This window comes from Oryzias melastigma, linkage group LG4 (genome assembly GCF_002922805.2).
Source record: "Oryzias melastigma strain HK-1 linkage group LG4, ASM292280v2, whole genome shotgun sequence".
NCBI classification, from domain to species: Eukaryota; Metazoa; Chordata; class Actinopteri; order Beloniformes; family Adrianichthyidae; genus Oryzias; species Oryzias melastigma.
This window is the reverse complement of record NC_050515.1, coordinates 12,605,937-12,619,813: the sequence shown is the minus strand read 5'-3', so window position 1 is coordinate 12,619,813 and position 13,877 is coordinate 12,605,937. Positions and strand designations below refer to the sequence as shown.

General features: G+C 38.0%; 2 protein-coding genes across 3 annotated transcripts in view; one reads left to right on the top strand and one right to left on the bottom strand.

Annotated features, from left to right (window-relative positions):
• The window catches only part of crtc1b (CREB regulated transcription coactivator 1b), a gene marked incomplete in the record, with an annotated part of 17,054 nt that extends 16,059 nt beyond the window's left edge, over positions 1-995 (top strand). The window contains 1 exon segment of the mRNA XM_024279200.2: positions 1-995.
• A 284-nt stretch (positions 996-1,279) lies between these two features.
• LOC112150733 (cartilage oligomeric matrix protein) lies at positions 1,280-13,462 on the bottom strand. 2 transcript variants are annotated; one of them, XM_024279202.2, is made up of 20 exons: positions 13,239-13,462; positions 11,710-11,936; positions 10,414-10,487; positions 10,241-10,292; positions 9,934-10,082; positions 9,721-9,858; positions 8,351-8,428; positions 7,908-8,060; positions 7,699-7,803; positions 7,421-7,528; positions 7,174-7,333; positions 6,921-7,039; positions 5,082-5,134; positions 4,814-5,007; positions 4,559-4,737; positions 4,432-4,480; positions 4,049-4,245; positions 1,957-2,129; positions 1,613-1,752; positions 1,280-1,516 (listed from the first exon to the last, which is right to left on the bottom strand). In XM_024279202.2, the coding sequence occupies exons 2-20, from the start codon at positions 11,774-11,776 to the stop codon at positions 1,458-1,460; spliced, it is 2,247 nt and encodes a 748-aa protein (XP_024134970.1). In that variant the 5' UTR covers positions 11,777-11,936; positions 13,239-13,462; the 3' UTR covers positions 1,280-1,457. The 2 variants fall into 2 exon arrangements, with proteins under 2 accessions (XP_024134970.1, XP_036067418.1); XM_036211525.1 differs by lacking the exon at positions 13,239-13,462 and having other exon boundaries at positions 11,710-12,446.
• Positions 13,463-13,877: the final 415 nt, after the last annotated feature.

Here is a 13,877-nt window from a genome sequence, read left to right as displayed (position 1 = left end):
CAGGTGCTGCAATTGTGTTGTAGCTCAAATTTTCCAACAAATCTTCCCGATTTGAGGAAACCTTTTGTTGGAAAGACTTCTTACAAACTCTAGCGTAGAACCTTCAAAGTTAGAAAATTGTGACGGATGTTAGTAATCTCTTAAATTGTGACAGGTTTGCTGGCAGCAAATTTAACTCTGGGAAATACCAGATTAGGCAGCTAAAAACAAAACTTTCTTTAAAGTAGGAGATAGAAGAAGTAATTTTAACAAGGAAGTGCATCATGTTTAAAGTTATGTTTCAGCCTTATTGGTGACTGAAATGTGGAAACAGGCTCCAGCTGCTGGTCCGTTTAAGGAACACGAGACGCACACGTCATTCTGGAAGTCTGCAACACCAGCTTCTGACTGGTTTTCCGTTTCCTGTACAGCCAGGTTTTGTTGTTCCCGAATGAGATGGAGCTGCGTTTTGGCGTAACTGCAGACAGTTTTAGGTGTCAACGACATGTCCCTTTAATAACTTGGGAGTTTTCCTAATGACTCTTGTTTCACTGAAACCTATTTAAGGCTCTGGAAATTCAACTTAAAGCTTCTAGTGAGAATAGCATTATGTCACTATTGTCCTGTAAGTCGTAGTAACAGACTTGTAGTTCTTTATTTGTTGCCACGTGACTCTCTTTATGTGATCATTTGTTTATAAGATGAAAGAAAACTGTCTAATTAAATGTGGAAGACAGATTTTTTTTCTCTGCACAGTCTTGATTTGCAGAATAATGCTTCTTAAAAAAGAAAAAAAAAGGAATAAATCTGTCCCTTGTCATTCGACATCGCAGCGCGTTGCTGTGAACATGCATGATGTTTCTGCCCTGTTGTATATTGTCCTTGCTATTGTTTCTATTTTGTAATCTGTATTTCCAAATGCAAACTGAAAAGATTATTTTGGATATGTGCATGCTTGTGAAATGTTCAGAATGTTGATTTCCACTAAAAGCTGTTGAGTTTGAAAACAAAATGAACTAATGTCTGGTATTTAAGTGTAAAACTTTGACCTTTTGTGCTGCAAAATTCACACACACGAACTTAAAGAAAAATTAATCCTTTCGCACAAGAAACCCATTTTTGCGATATGTCTACTCCATCCATTTTTACTAGACTTTGCTGTATTTTTTCGGGGTCCTAAATCCATATTTTAGCTTTAGCTATTTTACTAACCTCCTAAATATTTATAGAGATTTGATCCAAACTAGGGCTCAAGTTTATTAACCCCACCAAATAAATAATGCAAAATTGACTTTTATAATCTTGTTTGTAAAAAATGAAGAGCTCATGCATTTGGGAGCTCAGCATCTTTTTTATTCACAGTAAAAAAAGAAAAAAAAAGTCAGTGCTGCCCCACTTTTACTTTTTGATGAAGAACTGATGCAAAAAAAAAACATCCAAATCAATTGAAGATTTTTAGATTTATGCTGATTCATTCATCAGGCTGTCAGCTGCACCTGCTGAGCTCTGTAGGCGTCGAAATCCTCAGGAAGAGTGTCTAGGACCAAAAAAAAAAGTTTTTCAGAGGCATTTTAACCAAAGTATTTAACAGATGAAGCAGCGTAAGTTGTAAAAAGAGTTCCCTCTGACTCACCGTTACAACGGTAGCGCAGGTTGGCCCAGATGATGTTCTCCTGGGAGAAACAGAAGACTCCCAGACGGCCTCCTCTCATCGTGGCGTCTATGATGACGCCTGTGTCGGCCACCATCTCAGGACCCTCGTAGAAGCGGACTCTGCACACAAAATAAACATTTTTGACATTTAGGTCTTTAAAAAAACATTTATCAGATTTTAAAACTCTCACTTTAGTCAAATTCTTCCCACATTTTGAAAATCAGGTTTTTATTTCACCTAAATCACATCTAGAAGATATGAATGAATAAACAGTATTGTCAGTTTCTCAGTCAGAACTTTGTGTAGTAAACTCCTGTCGGTACCTGATGTAGCCGTCAGCCGGCCGGTGTTGGAGAAACCAGCGGTACGAAGTCTTGTCTTTCCAGCCAACGTTACGAGCATCTTTCCACAGAAGCTTCACCTGATCAGAGGTGTCACCGGTGTGCCACAGGGCGTTCCTCAGGTTCTCACCTGGACCTGTGTTTGACTTCACCGCCTGTTCAATAACAACAAAAGACTCTGTCTTCATCTATGGAGAAACTCAGAAAGACAACTTTTAGAACTGTCTTGTTGAGCTTAATGATACGTTTACTAAAATTAGTAATTTATCATTTTTTATTTTAAATTGAATTTGAAATGTTTTTCCAGGAAAAGCAATGTTTCAGTTTCCCCACAATTCGGTTCAAACATCAATTTTTAGGTCACAGTTAGTTTCAATAAATTGCAGTTTGGTTTTAAAACAAGAATTATGGCAACTCTAGTGTAAACTGCAGATCAATAAGTAAGTTTTAGCAGAAAATTCTTTAATAGGCTTTCTTAAAAACAAAATTGACATCTAAATAAAGGATATAACATTCCTTTTTTCTGTTTTTTCAAAACAAGAAGTAGAATTCATATGTGATTAGTGACATATACACTGGTCCATTTTTAGATAGTATAATTACTTTTAAAGTAATTTTAAGTAATGTTCACCCTCTGGCACATCCCACTAATCAGCTTTCACTGTTTTGTGGTGGTTTGGCTGAGATTTTATGCCAGATTCCCTTCGTGACACAACCCTGTATTTTTGAAGCACAGGGAGACTCAGACAGACACATAAACTTACTAATCTAAAAATGTGAAGATGATCAATTCAAATTAGAGGAAGTCTGTTGACAAGCTCAGAAAATTATTACTTTGTTTTCTTCCAAAACCTACAAAAAATGTTCATTTAACTGTAGCTTGCTACTACTAATATAACAATTGGTTCTAAATGGAAGTAATCTGTCCAAGGATGGATTAAGGAGACCAAGGTTGGGCAAAAACAATAATTTGTCAGTCACTAATTTTGCAAGTTTTCCCACTTAAAAAGATGAAAGATCTAAGATAATGTAAAAAAAAAATATCCAGAAAATTATATTGATCGATTTTTAAAGAACTTATCTGTGTAATAATGCAGAAAAAAACTTGAGCTTCTTCTGGCAAAAATCAGTCTTCTCTTTTCTTCTTTAGTTTTATACCGGTTAGCACAACACTTTTAGATTCATGTATGCCCCCTACTTGTATGGAGTGTGGATTGAGAGTGTTGACTGTATATAGAGAACTGGACAGATTGATCCCTCCCCCCTCACGTTTTAAATAGAAAATACCTGCTGGCTACAAGAATTCATAATCCCATAGAAATGAGAAATAAACTGTTATTATTCAGTCATTATATTTGCTAGAATAGCCATTCTTGCTCTGATGTCTTTTTTAACATCTTAATTGTATTTTTCTTTTTGTCACAAGTTATTCAAGTTATAAACTGACCAATAAGATGCCCTAGTAAAAGCATTTGTTGCTTCAGGTGGAAGGGGTGTGGACTTTGAACAAGCTGAATCGTGATTGGTGACAGCAGTTGGCATAGAAGCGTGACTTAGAACGACTTTGACCAATCACTGTTGACTGGCTCCAAATCGCGCTCGGTCCTGTCCACTTCTATATACAGCCAATGATCGAGTCTAATTCAGGGATAGGCAACTCCAGGCTTCGAAGGCCGGTGTGTCTGCATGATGTTCAGGTATTCAAGCCCTACTCATGACTGATTACCTGGTTCAGGTGTGTCTAGCCAATTAGAACATGCCAGAACAGGGTATGTCCAACCTTGGTCTAAGTGTTTTTGAAGTGCAATTCCAACAAGCAAAAATTCAGTTACTTTTTATTAAGAAGCTTTTCTGTTTTTAACTTTTCACCTTTATTAATTTGATATCTTTGAACTGGTTATCTATATATAAGACACAATAATTGGACTGCAACATCTCCACCAAGACCAAAGAGCTGTCAAAGGACACCAGGGACAAGATCTCCCAATTAAAGTGCATCGATGAGACCTCATCTGGGACGGCCACATACTGTTTTCCTCACTGTACTTGTTTTTCTGTGATGGTCCTTAACTACCTTCAGCTGGATGCCTGGTTGGGCCACAGCTCTGAAGGGGTTGGCCTGCCAGTAGATCTGCTCCACCTGCTTCCACATCACCACGTAGAAACTGGAGCTGTCCTGGTAGCCGAAGATGAAACCAGCGTAGTCATCGTCTGTTACCGTATTCACATGGAAGGTTCCTTCAAAATCCACCCCACTGAACGCCGTGTAACCTAAAGAATACAGGGATGAAGGCTGATGGAAGCTTTGAAAAACACATGCAATTTTAGGTTTGGGCCAAAATGAAAAGACACACGTTAAATTAAACTTTTTCATTCTGAAGTTTATCATTTTTCCCTTTCATGCCAAAGCAGAATGATTCATTATTCTAAAACATTAAAAAGTTCTGATAATCTTACCGACTGCCAATCCAGGATCACTGTTCATGGTCTGGACTATTTCTCTTCCCTGTACATTTAGGAAAATGGCTTTAATATGCATTTTATTTTGTTTTTACCACTAATATCCAGCTTACAAACTTCTGACCTGATTCAAAACCACCCAGTTGGGGTCAATCTGCGCATCTCCCTCGGGGTCTAAAACAACCGTCTGGTACTCTCTGAAGTCGGTGAGGGTGACCTCAGCGTTTTCAGGACAAACATCAATGGGGTCTATCAGGGTGTCATTGTCAAAGTCTTTCTCACAGATGTCCCCCACACCATCCCCTGCAAGGAGCAACAGAACCCTTCATTGTTTCTGGGATAAAAGCCAAAAATCTGTCGAGTCAGCAGTATTAGCCACCGTTCAAGTCCTCCTGCAGAGGGTTGGGGATCAGCCGGCAGTTGTCGGGACCGGGTGGCAGCAGATCTGGGATGCCGTCGTTGTCGTCATCATCGTCGCACTCGTCCCCCTTTCCGTCTTTGTCGGTGTCCAGCTGGGAGCTGTTGATGACGGCTGGGCAGTTGTCCCGGGAATCCTGGTGACCGTCACCATCACTGAATACAATGGATGTGAGTTTACACGGGCAGACGTCGCTGACAGACAGGAGTGTGTGTTCAGACGATGATACCTGTCCTTGTTGGTGTCACAGGGGTCTCCAATCAGGTCGTTGTCCGCATCCCTCTGAAAAACAGGTCATATCAAAAGTAACAAAGTTACTCAATTCTTTCACATATTAGTGTTTAAAATGATTTTTTTTACATGTATGATAGCATACTTACAAAAACGTAATAACGAGATAATGAAAAATTTACTGCAGCGTCCTTCTCTTCCTTTCCGGCACTTGAGACTTGAACTGTTTTAAGTCTCTTTAATTTGTGGTTAACAATTCCGGACATCCTTAGCAAAACAAAGCAGTTTATCAGAGAAAATTTTGAACACCAGAAGAATTGGGCTGAGTGGTTGTTTGGGTTCAGAAATGTCCGGACCACAGTGAACACACCATGGAAAGATGCTCATCAACCCCTGTGGTCAGGTTTTATGGAAATAAAGGAAGGGGAGAAGGTGCATGAGATGGAATTAAGATGTTTAAGGAGCGTAGATCCAATAATAAATAAAAAAAATCTTTTGTGGAGTGTTCTTCTGCTGTTTTAGTTGTTAACCACAAAATAAAGAGACTTCAAACAGGTAAGGTCTCAGCGTCTCAGTGCGGGAAAGAGAGAGAGGCACACTGCAGTATTTTCTTAATTATCTGGTTAGCATGAGAAAACAAATGTTTTCCTGTGTTATTGAGATCCACTATCAAAGAAAAAAAAGTTGGGCACCGTACATACTTATTTAAAAACTTTAATCTGTTCTTTCTCCAAATTATCTCAAAATCTGTTGGATTTCAATTAAGGTTATTCCTGTTTTTGTGTAATAAAAATGTATTCAGTCTATTTTATTCTACATATTTGAGTTATCTCTGTCAAATATTTCTGAATAAATGAAAGATTCCATTGTGCATCTATTACATCCTGTAGCTTTTTTTCACCTTTTTGTTCCAGGTAATCTTTGTATATGGGTCATTTTGTTTTCATACTTTCATCAGATTTTGATTCATTAATTTATGCTTAAAATCCAACTTTTTATATATTTTTCTTAGACTTTGTTTCCATCTTGTCTAGTGAGGCTTTTTTTGAACATTCAGAAGAACATACATCTCTTCCTTCATTTTCTTAAGCCGCCGTTTCCCTTTCAGGGTCACGGGGTCACCAAAACCTCTAACAACATTGCCATTTAAAACTAAAAACAAATTTTGTTTATTGAAAAAAATTAATGCACCACTCTCTTCTTATCCCCTCTTATTTTCCGTCCAGTCCAAAAAAAAAACAAACAAAAAAAAACATTATAAATAAAGCTTAGCTTTAAAAACAAAAGGGTGTTGTTCAACACAAGAGGCCTTCAGCTCATATCTGCTTGCTCAGCTGCTGGACAGTATGTTAGAAAATATTTCCGTGGGGGTGCAGTGAGTCTAGCCACAATAATGTGCAAAAGTCTGCTTAAACTAGTTCTAACCGCTTTTTAAGCTTCAGCTCCTTATTCCCTCATCCTGCATGTCTCCGCTGAAGGACAACTCCTGAGATAAACACTGACGGTCAGAACTTGTGCTCAAAATCAAGGCCTTTTTTCCTCTGCTCAGTAACTTTCCATCTCCAAATATGGTGTTGTTCCTGTTTTCTATGCAAAGTTAATAAAAGCCTATTGTACATTGTGGGGCGGTGAGCAGTTGGACGAAGACAGGCTGTTAACCTGTTCTCTCTTCTCCACCGCCTCCCTTTTGCAAAAGATTGTTTTGAAGTTGAACTGGACTGGTTCGTGTTTTTATTCATCTTGAAGAGAGTCTTACATTTTTATTCCTGACACAGTACAAGTTAAAAATAAATAAATAAATAAATAAAGGTTTGGGTTCATAAAAAATGTTTTTCACCTGTTCGGGGTTGGGAACATAAGGACAGCTGTCGCAGGCGTCTCCAACTTTATCCCCGTCTCGATCTTTCTGATCTCGGTTGGGAACCTTTTTGCAGTTATCCAGGTGATTGGGGATGCCTAACATCACAAAACCAACGTGATTTGTAGTGCAGTCACATTACCCATGCACTTTTAGAGGAATTAACGTTTAAATCACTCCATACGTCAAAAAAATTTGCTTTTACAAAAAACAATAAAAAAGAAATTCTCACCATCTCCATCAATGTCATCATCACATTCATCCCCGAGTTTGTCCAGATCCGTGTCTTTTTGGTCGTTGTTTTTGACAGCGGGACAGTTATCGCAGGCGTCACCCAAATCATCCTCATCAATGTTCCTCTGGTCCATGTTGGGCACCAGAACACAGTTATCCTGTGGGTGAGAAGTTTCTAGTGTTTATGAGTAAAAAGGAAGAAAAAAGATTAAACAAATGCACTCGAGTGTGACCAACACCCAAACCTGTATGTTCAGAATCCCATCCCCATCTGCATCCTCATCACAACCATCTCCAATTCCATCCCCGTCAGCATCCTCTTGACCGGAGTTGGGTACAGTGAGACAATTGTCCTAAAGAAGAAACAATTCATCTGTATTTTTTTGTAAACTTTACTCTCATAAGGAATACACTCAAAACACCTCTTCACTGTCATATCTGGTACTTCAGAAAAAACTTTAATTCAAACAAATATTTTACATTTCTTGTTGTGTTTTTTGTGTAACTTTTGCTGGAGACTAACTTTGTTGCAGTTCAGCTCAGGACAGCTGAGTTTCTCATCAGGGAAACCATCGATGTCCGTATCAGGACCGCAGAGGTAGCCGTTTCCAGCCCATCCGACACCACACTGACAGGAAAGAAAGCGTCAGAGGCTCAGCAGCCTTTTGGGGCTCGTGCTGCTATGAGCAAGACATTCTTATTTGTAAGTTTCAACATGTGTGGCTGTTTCACCCGACACTCCAGAGTCCCGTCTCGATGAACGATGCACTCTGCCTTCTCGTGGCAGGGGCTGGGTTGGCCGTTCGCACACATTCTCTCCGGCCTGCAGCCGCTTCGCTGATCCCCGATGTAACCAGGCTTACAGCCGCCACACCTGAATGAACCCTGATCGTACAAGATGAGGATGAAACTGTTGAATATTTTAGAATATCAGTCCACACTTGTATTTTATATATAAAATATTCATTTTTGTCAAGTTACATTTTTGAATTGCATAAACCATCAACCCAAAATTTTAACTTGATGAAAAATTAAATGTAACAAATAACTTTAGTTAATTGATTCAATGTTTCACTTTCTTTCTGTGTACATATATGCATTTTGGGATTCCTCGTTCAAAACTATCACTTTAATGCGCCGCTCCCTGAGTGTAATATTGTTTTAGTTTTTCTCACCGGGGTGTTCAGGCATACAGAGTTCTCCACGCAGCCTCCATTGTTGACACCTTCACACTCATTAATATCCTTGCACACCTTAAAAAACAAAAGACAATTAATTCAATACCTTCAATTTCTATCTACATTGACAGCAAAATGACATTAAAAAAATGGCTAAAAAAATGATTTTTTCTGTTTTATATATGTGATATTTGTGTAATATACAGTGTTTCATAGACGTTTTCTTTGATGCCAACCCTTTATATTATTTTAAATTTCCAAAGTTTTGTTATTATGGGGTAAAATGTAACAAAAATAAATGCTTGTCAGGTTGAATTTTTGTGAAAGCACGTTTAATAAGACGCATCTGGAGGTTTTCCAGATTTTTAACTCAATCACCTATGAGATCAAATTCACAGATAAATGGTAAAACGCTGAATCTTCACTGTTCATGATCCAATAGAAAGCATTTTAAAGTTAAAAATAGCATAGATTTTATCTGAGCTAAGACTTCTTTATTGATTTTTTATAAACCAGAGTATACAGTAAGCTGTTCTAAAAAATCTGTCTGAATTGAATAGCCTTAGTGCTGTTCTTTTTTCACAGAATAATTTGACATTCCTATGAAGATAAAAGAAAAAATACTGTAAAATGTCTATTGAGAAATTAGAAACAATTTTCACAAATCAAAAATCTTGTTTAGCAATTTTTTTGTTTCTTGCTAAATAATTTAAATTAATTTTGGATGTCTTTGTGCTGTGTGTTGTGAGATTTGTACTTTTTTTTTTACTTCCTTTTTTTCATAAATTATATTCAAATTTCCATATCATGGGCTGCACGGTGGAGCAGTGGTTAGCGCTCTTGCCTCACAGCGAGAAGGCCCCGGTTCGAATCCCGGCTGGGACCTTTCTGTGTGGAGTTTGCATGTTCTCCCCGTGCATGCGTGGGTTTTCACCGGGGACTCCGGCTTCCTCCCACCGTCCAAAAACATGCCTCATAGGTTCATTGGTGACTCTAAATTGCCCCTAGGTGTGAATGTGAGAGTGAATGGGTGTGTGATTGAGGCCCTGCGACAGACTGGCGACCTGTCCAGGGTGTACCCTGCCTTCGCCCTTCAGTAGCCGGGATAGGCTCCGGCACCCCCGCGACCCCGAAAGGGAAGAAGCGGACAAGAAGATGGATGGATGGATGGATTTCCATATCAACAGATTTGCTTTTATATTTTTAACTTCTGTTGAACATTTACAGAAAATTCTAATTGTTTTAGTACTGTAAGGATTCGTTCTAACATGATAACCAAATTTCTCCTCAATTTTTTCCCTTGTTAAGTCAGATGCTAAAGATTTGACGGCCAACTTCAGCCTCGCCTTGTTCTCACTCCGCCTCACCTGCTTGTTGGCAGAGGCGTAGGCAATACCGACGCCTTGAACCTGAGGCCCGGTGTACCCAGGTGGACAGGAACCGCAGCGGAAACCGGGGGAGGTGTTGATGCAGCGGACACCCATGTGACACGGCTTCACGGTGCACTGTCAGCACCAGAAAACCCTCACATCAGGACACTCTCCAGGAACCATGGGTAATTTTATTCAACGTGTGCGTACCTCATCTATATCGGTGCATTCGGTACCATTGCCCTCCATGCCATCAGGACAAGGGCCGCAGAATATCCCTTGAGGAGTCTCTGTACACTTCACCCCAGGGTGGCAGGGGTTCGGCACACAGGAAGGACGAGGTTGGAAACCTCCCGTCCCTACAGATATAGAGAAATGCTACTAGTTACTAACAATAACTCAACAAAATAATTAGTTATCATGAACGTCTGCAGCAAAACTACAGCTTCTTAGTAACAGTTTTTGCATGTACAAATTATTTCTTTTAAAACTACGGTAAATTGTGCCATTGACTTACCACAGGCTTCACACTCCATGACTGTGTTTTTTAAGAATATTACCTCTTTAATCTGTCAAAGACACACGTTTAATATAGTGAATTAAAAGCAAAACATGCAGAAACTTTTGTAACTAAACTTCAGTCATTCAAAGGGGAAAAGTGCAGATCAGAGCTGAAAGCAAAACACTTACTTGTTGTTTGAGCAGCTCTTTGATTTCAGCCAAGGCGAGGTTTGTCATTTTAATCTGACTGATTATTTCTCCATCTGGATGAAACAGTTCAATGTATGCATTTTATTTAAATTATGTCTTATTTTATTCAACAAAGATGAAGAAAACATGTATTTTTATGTGGGTTTCTTTAAGAAAATTCTAATTGTTTTTGTTTATTAGTCTAATAAGTGAATATGAACAGTCGAGAGACAGTCAGTCATCTTGCACAACACCATTAAGTCCCCCACTTCCTGCCTGATGCTGATCCCTCCATAATTCTTCACCTGCTTTCGTTTGAACAAACCTAAAAAAAACACTTGAGTCTGTGCCTTTGGATCCCAGTGGCAAAATTGATTTTCCAGATGTGCAGCGCAACAGCATTTTCCAAAAGATCCATTTTTAAGTCTGACGTGTTTACAGAAACTTAAATCTGTAGGCGTCTTCGCAAGTCTTTTGGGACAGAACTAAGTTTTCCCATCCAGACTTTATCTTCATCATTGTAGTGCAAACAAAAAAATCATTTTTAAATCATTTTTGAAGTTAAATATTTGGATTTGAACTAAACCGTAAAACTTCAGTGAACACAATAAAGTCTCAATTAGAAAAGCAAATTTTTTTTTATTCTATTTTTATTTTAATTGGAGCATCTTTATTCACCAAAAATTGTAATCATGATCACTTGTTCCTATAGTTTTCACTCTATGTTCTTTTTATGGTGCCAACTTTGGTGAGGACATCATAAAAAGCTACTGTTTAAGTTCAGGTGAAAGAGGAACCCAGAGATTTCCTCCCTAAGCTCCTCCGCTGGTCCACCACTTCATCACTCAGAGCAGATAGCAGGGCAAAACCCTCCTGAGTGTAAAACACAGGAAATGTGTTCTTCTCATTAGCTGCAACTCTATTTACCAAAAGCATTCCACAGCACAGAAAACAGATAGTGGAAGTCAATCATTCTCCTTTCACTGCTTGTATAGATTTTATGGGGCATTTTTCGTGTAAATCTAAAAAAAAAAAAAATGAAAAGCTGACAAAGAAAAGATTTTTGTAGCTATTTTAGTATGAAAAGTCATGAAAAAAAGAATTTTATTTGGTCCAAGCATTAGAAATGTGTCATATTTAACAATAAAGCTGATCACAGATGTGAAGTTTGCAAAACTCAAATATTTGAAAAGATTGTAAATGTTTTAGTCTAATCATTTTTTTATTTTTTTGTTTCTTTCTCAGCTATTTACCCTAAAATAACAAATCATTGAGAAAACCAAGATTTGTTCTTACCTCTCTGTGCCACCACAGCATGCCCTCCCAGGCTCAGAGCACAGATGAGCTCCACAAACCACAGCATTTTTCAGCCACAGCTGCTCCGTCTCCTGCTCTTCTTTCAGCTCAGTGTCAGTTCTCCTCCTGCAGACCTGGCCTCAGTGATACCAGTCCTTCCCTTGCATTGGTTGTTAAACCCCCAACCATCATTCCCTCCTCCTGGTTCACATCTCAGTCCTTTTTTTCTAAGATACACAAAAAGCTTCATAAGAAGATTGTGTGAAATCTCTCATGCAACTTTCTAAAATTGATCATTTTATTTTTTTTTATGTTGGCAGCAAACTTCAGTGAGTAAAGAGCCATTTTGTTATTTTAAAACACAACCAGGAACATTAATTGCATGCATTTCTGAGGAGTCACACTGAATTAAAAACATAAAATAAATAGAAAATGTTTTTATTGCATTACTGGATAATTGCTGCAACTTAAATTCTGCTTGGCTGTGTGTCAGTAATGGCATCCACACATGTTGCTTACATTCCTTACAGGGAAAGTTTTGTGGATGTGTGGCCCTCATTCTTCAATATGCATCAGTTCTATGCTTTATGCAAGGACAAAGTCGCTAATTTCTGCATATTTAATTTGATATATTTAATGCAGGATACTTAATCTGTAGCAAAAATTCACCTAAACACAAAATTAGCATCAACAGCTTTATTGATAGGAAGTGGTAGGTCCCACTTTAACTTATAGAAGACATCAGCTTCTAAGATTGAGTATTAAATAAAATATTATGTAATGTTTACATAGCAGATCTATTATGTAATAATATCTAAGGAGTGAGATTAATGGCTGGTTACTCTGGGGTCAGATTTCCTACAAAAAAGAACATTTTCAACAAAAAAATTGCTTCCGCGTGAAATAGAAACATATTTGGACAACACAGGGAAACATTCTCTTAACAATTTTATATAAATTTTAGCAAAGGTAAGGTAGTGTAAACATGTATTGTAACGCTTTGCCCACACTGAAATGTTGTACAGTGTATCTTTCTTTTGTGTACTAGCTGTAGGTCGCAACTATCGTCGAACTGTTCATAAAACTGACTGGACCTGAACTACGCTCGCTGTCTCGCTGCTTAACCACTAGGTATCAGGCTCCGCCTCTTTTGTGTAATTTAGCCAATCCCTTAACCTCATTACTCCAACTCTTTCAAACAAAGATGAATGACAGGCCTACTGGCCAATGAGCGTTCCTGAATTGGTGCGTTCACTGTCACTCAGAAACAAGGAACAACTCGTCACAATCAAAACCCCAACTCAGACCGCAACAACTTTTTTTTTTCCAAATTTGACCCTAAATGGTTCAAGTTGTTAAAAAAAAAGTTAAACTAGACTTAAAAAACGAATAAAATTAAATCGTGCACATTATTTTTTTCTGAAAAAGATGCGGAAAAAGCAAATAATATACAATTTTGGTTTTAAAACGCTTATTTGAGTTGTGTCCTAATCATTTTATAAAGTCAAAAAAACACATTTTGGTCCTACCTCAATTTGTACATGACGTTTGTCATCCTCCACAAATAGCTGAATGGCTTTTTGTAGACGTCCTCATCGTTTAAAGTCTCAAGGACACAATAAAACGCCTGGGAATGATGACAACAATAAGCACCTGTCGCCTCGCGAGCTCCCCCTAAAGGTGCAGGAGGGTATTGTTTGCGAAAATTTTCTCAGTATTTCTGATCAATGAAAGTAGTTGATAACAGAATTAAACAGACGGAAAAAAGGATATAATGATACATAAAAAACAGTCTGCATTTTGCAAATCTTACATTGAACTAAAAATGCTACAGTCCAGGCATCAATCTGATTTGTGAGTGTTTGTGCATTCAAGACGAAGATATGGATCAGCTGTGCCCCTTGGGATTCTTCCACATTAAAAAGCAGCATGTTTAGCCAATCTTGCTTAAGAAAATATAGCTTTGTTTTTAATTATTGTTTTTTCTCATTACTCTTTTTTTTTAAATATAATTAGGAATAAAACAGAATAAATTTGCATAGCCCACATTTACAACACAACCTGTGTCATTGATGCTCTGCAGCTATTCCAAGATACTTGGACGCAATGTTTTGAAATGTCAAATATTTTACTAAAAATGAAAAATAAGTTTTTTTTATCATATTCTT

What these genes read in the sequence shown, in the direction of transcription:
- LOC112150733 (XM_024279202.2), bottom strand. Translation starts at nt 11,776, where the DNA reads ATGCTGTGGTTTGTGGAGCTCATCTGTGCTCTGAGCCTGGGAGGGCAT. An exon ending in CTGTATGCCTGAACACCCCG is followed by an intron (nt 8,061 to 8,350) that starts GTGAGAAAAACT and finishes TTGTACGATCAG; the next exon opens with GGTTCATTCAGGTGTGGCGG. An exon ending in ACTGGGTGGTTTTGAATCAG is followed by an intron (nt 4,481 to 4,558) that starts GTCAGAAGTTTG and finishes CTAAATGTACAG; the next exon opens with GGAAGAGAAATAGTCCAGAC.